We start from the raw sequence: 12,379 nt of genomic DNA, 5'->3' as shown, positions 1-12,379 counted from the left end.
AGCCAGCATCATTTCTGAAACCTGAGGAAGATCCCTCTTGGACTTTGCTGTAATGATTTTAGGAACCAACACCGTAAGCAGAATAGGATGCATGTTGACACCCTCATTCCACTTCTGCAAGGGCAGGCATATTATCTTAAATCTGCAGTGCACTTAAGACATACTAAAACATATTGAGCCATGAAATAGAGTAGTTGAGATAGCAGTTGACACTTTCCATTTGGACGTCACTGTTTAGGGGGTAGCATCATTTGATAGAAGAGCAGAATGAAGATCTATTGACAGTAATATCTTTAAAATATGCAGCCATAATTACCAGGAACATTTTTCAGAGCCTCGAGTCACCAAATCCCTTTAAAATTGAAATTCGTTACTTGCAGAAGAGATGTGAGAGTACTTCCATCTCTTTCAGCAGTAGAACAGAATGTAATCCTTAATGTTGCAAAGTTTTCTGAAGTCCTTACCCAACTTAAGTGGTACAAGCATCATTTTACCTTATTATAAAAAAACAAGGTGCCTGTGTATCAATACATAATTCCTGTATTTTTATATATGTATTAGTCTTTACATATATGTAGCACAGAACAACAAAGTCAAACCCCCATGCCTAAAGTCATACTCTTAAGTATTTCTGTCTTGCAAGGACATGGAGACAACAACTGACATTAAAGAAGAGTTTTTGCTCTTACCAGTTATTAACCTGGAGTAGTGTCAGATTTGTTTGTGCTGCAATCTGTTTCTTCTCATCCTCTGTTGGATATGGATGCTAAACAGGACAGAAAGAGAGAAAAAGCATAACCTTCTGTTTTATTTCCCCATCAAAAATAAGGACTCCTTTATTACAACTGACTAAAGCGGCTAGACTAAAGCTATCTCATTCATTGTCAACAACCTTAAGAATCCTCACAAACTTTTATAGACAAAAATCATTTAACAAAATGGGCTTTACTACACAAAACTGTTTTTACCCTTGAAAGAATGTATCATACCAGACTGTTGATGTTTAAATCAGAAGAAAAAGATTCTCATGGATGACAACCTTTATTCAATGTGATCTCTAGGCAACAAGCATGTGATGTGATCCAATTAGTTATGCAGTCTAAAGGCAACGTCATATGAGAGTACTGACAAGCCTTTCTAGTTAAAATAAGCTTCTATCAACTTAATGGGTGAAAATAGCGTACGTAACATAAATGTACGTGAACTTTCCCTCTTTCAATTTGTCTGCTTTGAAATAGTTTTAAAGACTGAAAATATCAATCTACAAAACACTGGAATATAGCTTGAGACCTGTTTATCCTTTGAGAATAAGTATTTATACAAAAAAGACATTCTACTGTACGCACAAGTAGATAGCAACACACTTGGTACGTATTAGAAGGGTTGTTGAAAAGGAAAAAAAGCCAGAAAAATCAAAATTCTCCTCCAGAAATAAAAAACAGCAGCAGCAACAAAACAAACAAACAAAACATAAAACCACAGCCACAGATGGAAATATTTTTCCTTGTGCTATGGACCAGGGTGTTGAGAGCATTAAGTTCTCAACACAGTGAAACGAAGAAAGATCCCTTTTAAAAACATTTGAGCTCACAGGGTACAAACGTAACATACTGATTAAAATAATAATAAAATCAACTGACATTAGGCTCTGTGGAACTACTCCAAATGACTTCAGGAAAAATTGAACTGGGATTACACAAACACCACCAATAAATTCACCTTCCTTATGAAGCAAAATCATAAGAGGCCGCATAAAAAGAGTTACATAAAAACCCGTGATCATGTTCAGTCCTTACCCCTATGTGCTGAAAAAGCCAAGATCTCATCACATTTGTAGCGTGCTTGGGAAGAACTCCTCTTTTATTTTTTGATGAGCCATCATCTTGATGCAAGATGCCTAGATCTTGGTTTAATTGCAACTGAAGCTGCATATATAATTTTAAAAAAATAAGAAAGTTAGCATAGTAATAGCAGTATTTTGTATCAATATGTGAATAAGTCGTTTAGATAAGGAGTGAAAAGAAATTAGGCTTTAGGCATACTTAGTATAAAAAAGTTTAAAAAGCTCCAAAATGTCTTTATCCAGGGAAAATGATGTATCAGGTTTCTATAGTTTTCACATTTGCTGTAACTTTTCTGTTTTAAGAATTACAACTGTTATCAGGACATGTATGTGATCTTGTGGCAAGAGCCAATGATTTGCTGTAATTAAGAACAAAGCCCACCCATGAGCTAGATGTCAGGTTAGTGATCCTCTGTACTGATTTGTGCTACATTAGAGTCCTGATTGACTTTTGATGACTTGACTACCAAGTCATTTGCACAAATGAAGAACACTTGAAAAATGTAATGCTGAATATACTCACTATGTACAAGCATAAGCAACTATGGAGGCTGTAAAATAATAAAGATTTACGACTTAAGCTAAGGACGTAAAGTAAAATTAATTATAACACTTGAGTTGCAAACAAGGGTGCTTAAGGTCCTGCTAAATAAATGAATCTAATTCTCAAGGAGTAAGAAGATAAATGTGTAAGACTAACAAGGGGAAAAGGTTCCAGCTACTTTAGAACTCTTAATTCACTTTAGGAAAACAGTAGGAGTGCTGTAAAGTTTCATAGTTTTGCTTTCTTTTTCGCTTTCTATAGATATATCAAATTGTTTGCCTATTGGTTATCCGAACATTACGGGATATGTTCTTAAGTGCTGATGCAGAGATAATGAGAAACACAAATCTCATATGCAATTTATATTCTATTTCAGACAATTATAACTCATATCATCCTAAATCAGGTTTTCCAAACAACAGGGAGCAATTTCTTCGGGCCAGTCATTATGTCTACATCCTGTATGAAACAAACCTAGCTCAGAAATGACATTTGAAGCTTAAGTTATCCAATTACCACAAATACATATTTGGAACATACTTTTATTTGCAAAGTAATGCTTTACTTTCTAAATAATCTGTCTGCATATGGAGGCTTTATAATGAACTTTCAGTAAGTCTCTCTTGTTATTTCTTGTCTACAGCCACAGCACTGTGGAACACTGAAAAAGAATTTCAAAGAGGTATTTCCTGTGGGTGAGAAGGCATACAGGCCCAAAGTTACGTATAGGTGGGTTTGGAGATTCTAGCTAACACTGAGAGAAGCCACAGATCCATACAGAAGTGCAAACCTATGTTTTGTTTGTTTTTATTATTTGTGGACTTTTTTTAAACCTCCAGGGGGAAAAAAAAAAGATGCTGAGTTGGAAATAAAGAGGCATTTTTCTTCACAAACACTTCAGTCTAGGAAAGTAATTTCAGACATATTTCTGAAAAGTATCTGAGGACAGAACTGCATGTATTCTAGGGCAAAAAATGCGTAAATACATACTTGCTACTACCAATAAAAACAAGATAGGAGTATTTTAAGCATATTTTTTCAGTTGGAAGGTCAGAAGAGGGAAGAAAAGACAACACCAAGTCCATGATTACCAACAGACTTCATGCTGTGGAGAGGATAGCTCCTCATTCACATTTTTAATCATCTCCACATGCCTGGAAGATTTAACACCTTCTGCTCCACAAGAAAGCTAGCAAGGTTTTCCTTAACTCAAGATGGTCTAGTTTTCATGTTTCCTTTTCCTCAGTTATTTCTTTGAGCTCTCCTGACCCAACTCTTAAGAGTCTCCCTAAAAAAATAAAGGAGCGCTGGCCCTTATCTTTCAGGGTGTAATATAATGAGCCTAACGTGGTGGTGCCCTACAGCCTGAACTCAGTATTTTGAAAGTTTTATGGCAAAATGCTTCTCAGCATAAATTCTGAAATATATAGTTTCACAGTACTGGTGGTTGCCATCTCGTTAAGAAGACAAATTTCTGACGACAACAATAGCGTAACATCATAAAGCAGTATTTAAATCTATCCTGCCAAAAACCTAGTCCAACAGTTTGAAAAGCTTTAATCATGGGAAAATTGTCTACTATTTAATTCAGAGTGTTTTTTTTTGTTGGTGGTTGGTTTTGTTTAATCCATGTACAAGTAATTTGCTTCCATCAGTTAAAAAAAGAAAAGCATTTAACATGTAGTAACTATGATGACTTGATGTTGCAAAGGAGATCTGTCTGGGACCTTATGCCATATTAGAAAACTTGTAAATCCTGTAGCAGTGCTTCTGTTAATTTTACATTAGTTCCTATGTGTGCGCACATAGATTACACTGACAACGTATTAAATTTAAACCAAAACTCTTGAAAACAATGAGATGTACGTGGACCCATGAAACTATTCTCTGAAGCCTGTGAAACACACCTGAGAATTCTGAATCCGAATAGTCCCAGGCGACAGTGCTTGTGTCACTACTTGACCTTGTGGAGTGACCACAGTGACTGGCTGATACACTGTCCCCCCTTAAAAAAAAATAAAAATATATAGTTAAGTAAAAGCTCTTCAAATATTCTCTTTCAACACAGAAACACATCATCACTGTAGACAACACCACAGGTCTGACAATATATCAATTATTCTATTCTAGTAGTTATGTTAGTGTAGCAGAGAACACATCTCGTATTTTTTCTATCCACAAAAATCCACGAAACAAAACGAAAGAGTAAAACACTCCAGTCTCTGAAATTATTTAACTAAAATAGTGTTGTACAGAATGATCTCTTAATATGGTACTTAAACTGCAGCCTCCACTCACATGTACATACCTGGCATACACAGAAATTAAACCAACACTCAAAAACTGTTAAGGCACTCAGTTGTATTAAAACAACAACTTTTAAGGTATTAGAATTCAAACACATTTTATGAAGTATTTGTGTATTTTTTCTGTAACAACTATAAAAGAAAACAAAATGAAGAGCAAGGTGCCAGTTTTTCTTTACTGTGCCATACCTGCCACTGTTGCCATAGTTACATTTCCCTGCTGCAATGCTGATGCTGGCACCATAATCCCTTGGGGACTGAGTGTGCCTGCAATGGCACTTGGAATTTGCTAGAAAAATAAAACAATTAGTTGGTTGATCTTTTTTTTCTTTTTTTCTTTTTTTCTTTTCTTTTTTTTTTTTTAAAGGAGATAAAGCATGCTTGTGTAATTTTGGCTCTAAAAATACATTTGGAGCTTAAACACAGGATTAGCTTCAAAGAGAAAGAGACTTCATTAGAGGTTCATCATTACCTACATTAACTTTCTCATTATCACCAATCATTATCTTTGAAAACCCTCATGAAAGCAACGGTTAGAAAAGACATTAAACTATCTGGAGAAATTTTAGGAGAGAAATGATCCTGAGGTATATAAATACTAAGAGAAAAGGTTTCCAAAGGCATGAGGGATAAAGGACAGATGAAATGGACCTTTGATGCTCTTATTACAAGCATCAAAGCTTTAGAATTTAGCTTTTTAGTTATTACCTTAATTCCTTCCAATTCCAAAATAATGTATTACGCATTCAAGGTACCCAATATGTTTTATTCTGCTCAGGATAGTTCTTTCTCAACCCTGACCATGCAAACTCTTGCACATTCCTTAATATGTATGAAAAATCTCCACTGTTACCAAATGCAAAATTCAGTCCCTCCCATCTCTACAGAAGTAAGGCTGTAATGGCCATATAAAAAAAAACATATTTTAAAAGAAGATTTTTGTCTGATTCCAGGCTCTTCTTTCTGCACTTCCAGGTATGAAAACCTAAATAAGGAGCCCAGACAGTGAAGTTTAAGAGTCATCAAGACTCTCCAGAATACACAGCACCAAAAACATTCATAAATCTGAGAAGGACCATCCCTTGTGACTGTATGTCTAGTACATAGTGGGATGGCAGGGCTCACGTTTTCCAGCACATAAGAGCAGAAACATCAACCATAATGTAACAACTGTTGTTTCTCAATTTACTACGAAATACAATTGGTTATTGCGTTTTGGTATGTCTGTGGTATATAAACTGATATTCACAAGTACACATATGGGTACTGTTCATAACTACAAAGTTATTACAGGTGACATGCAAAGACATATGTCTGAATATCTGGTGGATTAGCTTTGGATTTATCTGTTCATTTCAGAATACAGGCTGTTTATAAAAGTATCAGCCATCTCAATACTTCAGTGAAGCAGACAAGACTAGGGAGACCTTCCTAATAAGGTGTTTTTTTCCGCCCTCTGTCCATTCTGTTTCCTTGCATCTCTTCCCAACAAAACTGCAAATCCAGGCTATTCTGAATATCTCATCTTGCTGTACTGAGGGCAAATCATACAAGGAGGACTGACTTAAAAAAAAAAGTGACTAATTTCTGGTATATTTTAACACATTTGTTCATCAGGCAGTGGCACACAGGTGCACACAAAAAAACCCAACTACTTCTAATCTTAATAACAGATTTTAAAAAAGTGAGAGAAACTGCAGAAATTGTTTGCAAACTAATAGTAATATATTTATAACTTCCTATGGAAATCTAAGCAAAAATATACTTAATAGTATATGAAACATACCTGAGATTGCACAGGTGAATAAGGACTTCCAGGTTCTCCACTTAATAGAGTTTCACTGTTCATTTTTGTCTTCAGGCAGGCAATGTAGCGACTACAGAAATCCTTGCAGAGTTCATTAACCTTTTCTAGCTCAAGCAGATGGATACGTAGAACTTGGATTGCTTTTACCATCTAGGGAGTGAATAGGGAAAAAAGTTAGAAACAAAATGAAAATAACTTAATTTCAAAAATATTTCAACATGAAATTTAAGCAAACACTACTTTCCAGTAACAAAGACCATCGGATTAAAACAGAGCTACTGAGTGCTGACTAGAGTTATCAGGCTCTGACCACTGTGCTCCTGAAAGGTGAAAGCAATGTGTTTGCATGCAAAACCTGTATCATTACATTGCTTAAGTAAACTGTGATACAGGAGATGCAAAACACAACTACAGTATAATCTTTGCCTCTGTCACGTGTCAGATTAGAAAGCCAGAGCCCAATTAATAAAGAGGTCTAAAAATTTGTCATCTTGTTCAGCAAAGCTTAAAGTAATAAAATAGTTTCTCAATCCTAGAGCTTTGAAGTTCCTTTGCAACTGTATGTCAAATATGAACAAACAACTCTAGGGTAGAATCTTTTGAGAACTTTCGAGTGAAGAGACTGTTTCTGAAACATATGAAAGAGCACTAAAACCAATGAACAAATCCATGTTTAAACAGAAATTGAAGTAGAGGAGGTAAATACGTGATGAGAATACTTATTCTTACTGCGAGAAAAAGACATGTAAGCTTGGACAGCTAATGGTATTTCATACTGCATAAAAATAGCTTAGGTGATTGTAAGGGTCATGGCAGAAGATCAAAAGCTAAAGCCAAATCCAGATGGCCTAAATTTTGATGATGCAGTGGGAAATACAGGACATTCAAATACACACATAACATATCAGAAAAATAACTGCCTCTTTTTTTTTTTTTTTAATGCAATATACCATCTCCAACATTTACTTGCTACGCTAGATCTCCAAGAAAAATATCCTTCAGTTTTATGGATCTGAATAGACTATAATTTTGAAACATAGCGCAGAGCTTGATTTTAGCATTATTTGGAAAAATCTGTCATATGTAAAGGGTCATTTACCTGGCCAGAGCACTGAATGCAATGACCAGAAATGATAGCTTACTAAGTCATCCACTTATTTCTAACTAAAGAAGCCAACTGGGAGCCTAAGTAGCCTTTATACAAAGCACCTGAAGGAGATCAAGGCAGGCAAACTTTTGGGTATGCTCCCCCCTCCCTCATGATGACTTCAGCTTTTATTATGACAGACCTTTTCCCTGTTTTTTTTTCAGTAGAAGGTATTCCAGCTGTGCGATGGTCACCCAATTAAGAAAATGGTATGTTAAAATAAAACTAGAGAAAAAACCTGAAATGAGAACAAAATACAAAATCTTATCCCTTCTAAGGGCTATAAATAAATAAATAAAACGTTAAAAGCCCAGCTGCAGAAAAAAAAAAAAGGGCCGTAGACTTGAGGCAGTTAATTCAATTTAAAATCCAGTAACCCTTACAATTAAAATCTAGTAACCCTTACGACCTTTGACACCAAAACCCTTTGAAATCCGGAGTGCGGAGGCCCAGTGCTGAGGTATATGGAACAGCAGTCTTCTAGAGCAGCCCTCAACAGTAGTTGCCTTTAGAACTGTGTTTAAGCACCTTTAAGCACAATCAAGTTAAACTCAAGTTAAAATCTCGAGTTATAAAATTATTTACACGTGGCAGAACAACACAGAGAACATAACGTTAGCCAGAAACAGATTTTATTTTAGCCTATCTCATTTTCCCTTTGCTGGGCTGAAACTGAGGCAACAAAAATATGACTTCGGGCATGTACTATTTGAGAGTATTAGTGATAAATTACTTCTGCTTAGTAAGATTATTTTTTTTTCCTTCCTTAAGTCATTACCCATATCTGTATTATTTATGTATCGGGACTTGTTTGCAGGGGGGAAAAAAAGATAAGAACTTAAATAGAGTTTCAAACAGACGGTTGATATCTGATGTGAAAACTGAATTCAAGTCAAACCTAAACATAAACCAAGGATTAAGCAACAATAGCCAGGTTTCTGCAGACCCACACCACTCTTAGAGGAAGCTGTGCTACTGTGGTTAGAAAGGCAAACAGAAATTTGTAGATACACCATGCCTGTCACCAGGACTTATTTACAACGACACTAAATGTGGCCATACGGCTCATTGTCTCTTGCAGCACGGGTGGAGCAAATTTACATTTGCTGCCTCAAGTTCACGTTTTCCTTGAAACGAAAAAAGAACCACTAAAAACTTCTGATAGAACCACCCACGCTGAACAAAGCTAACAAAGGAATGCCTCCAGACAGATCACAGCAGCAGCAATATTTCATTCTCATTTTCTAAGAAGAATGCGTAGCTTCAAATTCTACAAAAACCATGCTTTTGTTGTGTAGTGCTACCGAGTAGAATCTGCCACAGCACTAAGAAATTGTAAAAGCCACTTGATTCAGCCTTTTCAGCTGTGAGAAATAAACCTCAGAGAAATGCAGAAATACGTAAGTAAACATTAGATACAGGGATATTGTCAATATTGTTCTAAATAAAGGCAATGGTAAGCTACTAAGCAGAGAAAGAAAAAATTACTGAAAAATTTACAATTCTTGGTAAAACTGCTATTGAGAGCATATTCATATATAAATATAACCTACCTGGAAACATCTTTAGTTCTAAAATGGTTTAGATTGTGCCTTTGTCCTATCTTTTCAGTGCCTTAAGCACGTGGTACAAAGGGGCATAGAATACACTACGCACTGCATTAGTCATTGCCCCCAGATCACCCTTGTTCAAGTAAAACATATACCCACGATATTTTATGGACTTCAAGGGATATAGTACAGGCATATGGCAAATATATATGTAGACAACATATCTGAAAGATCCTATGTATACTGACAAACAACCTTCTCATTCAATAATTGTTCTCGTTTCAAAAGCAATTAAATTATGTCCATATGTCCATTCATAGTTCATCTGGGTTTCCAAGCAAATCCTTATACATGGATTTAGCTCTTCAGGCGAAGAACACAAAGTCTGGGACAGGTGGCATTTGGTTTTCATTTGTTTTGTTTTGATAACCTCTCTCTTCTGTTTTGGAGTCCCCAGCTATGTGGCCAGGGGTCTGTGAAGCCTTACCAAAGCAATGTTTGATGAAGAAACGCAAAAACATGGCTTGTACCCTCAGAGAGAATATCAAAATGACATCCATTGGTTTCATCACCACTACAACTTTTCCTGACACAACTGAAAATGCAATAGCATAGTCTTTCAGAACAGGCTACTGAACCAAAAATCCTTACCCCAAATGAAACAAAAAACTGAGGGGTCTTCAAAAAGGGCAGTGTCCTGTTCAAATACAAAAGTGAGAACATATGTAACGCATCGTATTTTGTATAATCTCCAGGCTGAATAAAGCTTTATGTAACCTACTCTGACCTCACAGCTGACCCTGTTTTGTGCAAGAGGTTGGACTACAGACCTCCTGGGTTCTTGAGCTCCTAATCCATCATGAATCATCCTATGGTCCTATGAATGTGATGAAATTAAACAAAAACCAAACCAAAAGAACAACAAGAATAACACCCATATATGGGAAGAGTTTACTCTGAATGGAAGCTATTCAAGAAATAGGAACCCTCCTGAAGCAATGTGATGTTTCTGCAATGGCTGGGTTAACAGCAAGCAACAAAAAAGTGTTAAGTTCTGAATGTCTTAAAACATAACTGTAAAAAGCTCTAAAAATTATCTGCAAATATTCATGCTGAACAACTTAGATATGGAGGAATCCATCCATGTTCATTGCAAAAACAAAAGGGGGCTAAAGGAGAACAAAGGGAGGATGGTTCATTGTCCTGTTAGCAAATCAAAGATCTTTTCTATCTGTCAAAATGAGATGGAGATGCCAAGTGTAAGTAGCCTCAATAGATGACACTCCATAATATGAGGATACGTTTGAGCACTCTTTCAGAGAGAAGCAGGTGCATTTGGGAATGTCTGTCTAGAAACACAGACCATCAAGATCTGTGGTTCTTGACAGCAAACATCTCTTCTGATGCTGACACTTGACCTGAGGACTAAGGTGTAACACACAGCAACAGTCCAAGGATGAGGAAAAAGTTAAAGCTCTGAGAAAGAAAGCACAGGATTCCCGTCTAGCAAGTTAGATACAACCATGACCATCAGCTTCTGCTTCTTTCCTGCTGGGACTAGGATTTGAAAAGGGGAGGTCTGCAGCACTTCGTGCAGATGATCGGCACTTAAATCAAGTTCAGAGAAGACCGCTGAAGAACTGGTCAGAGTGAGTGACCAAAAATCAGAAAGAAAAACATAACTGTTGAAAACCTAAAATATGTCTAAAAGACGTTTTCAGATAGAGGATAATTCTGGCCTCAACAATATCATGTGCCATACATGGATAGAAGAGCTAAATATTTATTGCATGAAACCATAACCTTGTACTTCTCTCTTTTACCTCCCTGAGTAGTCTAACCTGTGTAGAGCCAATGAAAGTGGAAGTGAAAAGTTTCGAAGTTCTACTTGGGGCCAATAGCTCTTGGAGATCAAACACGCAAACCACCAAAGAAAAGCCACTTTCCTTACGTTTTCAAAAGGGATGGACTGGAACTCCTGGGAGAGTGTCAGTCCAAAACCAACTACCTCTTCTGACTGGAAGATGAACCTGCGTTAAAGGCAAAGACATAGCTAGAATGTCAAGACTTCCTAGATCCAAGGGCAAGCTGATAGAATCTGTCCAGGAGCTGACAGATTCTTGGGTTTCTTTCAATAGATCTTAGAACTGAACTTTGCATTGTCCTGTGATGCGCTCTTCCTTGGAAAGAAGAGAAGCATCTCATATACCTCTTGGACGAAGGAAGAGAGGACTGGCATTTCATGCTTCAGGGGAGCCATAACAGAGCTTTGAGTTTGTTTCTTTTAAGCATTGCAGTTTTTGAACACAAATCGTGTCTAGTTCTATCACATAAATGCACATAAAGAAAAAGAACAGGAACATAGCAATAACCATGCAAAGTCAAATACAAAAAAAAAAAAAAGCTTAATCCAGACCATGTCACAAAGTACCTTAAAAATTCATTTAATGAATGTTCCATGAGGAAGTGCCATTTCCCTTCCTCTTCCCAAATTCTTCTCTGAGAAATTCTTGCTCTTTTAAATTGGCATTAGGCATCTGCACAAGGTCTGACCCAATCCAGGAGCCATCAATACTAATGGAAATGCTGCCATCCCGTTCACTGCCAGCTCTCTATTTTGACAATGTGTCTGACAAAAACTTGCGCATGACACTGCAAAAATAAAAGGCCTAGTGTTTCCAAGCTTATTACTACTTCTGTGTTGACCATAATGCTTTGCCATACTGTTCCAAGATCACCAACTAAAGGTCTTGGAGCGGTTAACTAGAAAGAATAGTCCCTTCAGTTGGAAGGGACCTTCAAAGATCATCTAGTCCAATTGCCCGACCACATCAGTGCTAACCACAAGTAAGAGTATTAATACGAAGAACAGAAGCCCTTCACATAGTGAATCAAAAAGATTGAAATATGGTTTAGAGGCCAGATCTAGCAATATATGGGACAAGAAAATCCTTAAAATGAAAATTTGTGCGGATGTTACCCATATTTCTCAGTGCTGACATCCTTTGTGCTACCACAAATGCTGGAAACCACTGATTAAGGGAGAATGGAAACCAGAATGCCAAACTAACAAGTAGTAATCTAGACCTTAGCTTACTAAGAACTACTGAAGGTAGAACAACCTAACACTGCTCTTAATGAACTTGCTTTCTGGTCAAATTGATCTAATACCCACACCTTCC

At 36.7% G+C, this 12,379-nt stretch overlaps 1 protein-coding gene across 9 annotated transcripts in view; it reads right to left on the bottom strand.

The window, feature by feature from the left end:
- PKNOX1 (PBX/knotted 1 homeobox 1) overlaps nt 1–12,379 on the bottom strand; it is a 44,568-nt gene that overhangs the window by 6,867 nt on the left and 25,322 nt on the right. For all 9 annotated transcript variants that reach the window (XM_083797554.1, XM_083797557.1, XM_083797555.1 and 6 more), the window contains 5 exons: nt 6,480–6,650; nt 4,883–4,982; nt 4,295–4,392; nt 1,797–1,925; nt 690–766 (listed from right to left, as the gene is read on the bottom strand). In XM_083797554.1, coding sequence (XP_083653680.1) covers nt 690–766; nt 1,797–1,925; nt 4,295–4,392; nt 4,883–4,982; nt 6,480–6,650 — 575 coding nt within the window. The remainder of the gene's footprint in view (nt 1–689; nt 767–1,796; nt 1,926–4,294; nt 4,393–4,882; nt 4,983–6,479; nt 6,651–12,379) is intronic.

Source organism: Anser anser (assembly GCF_964211835.1).
Source record: "Anser anser genome assembly, chromosome: 1".
Lineage (NCBI taxonomy): Eukaryota > Metazoa > Chordata > Aves > Anseriformes > Anatidae > Anser > Anser anser.
Note: the sequence above shows the minus strand (reverse complement) of the source record. Positions and strands in the feature narration are given on the sequence as shown.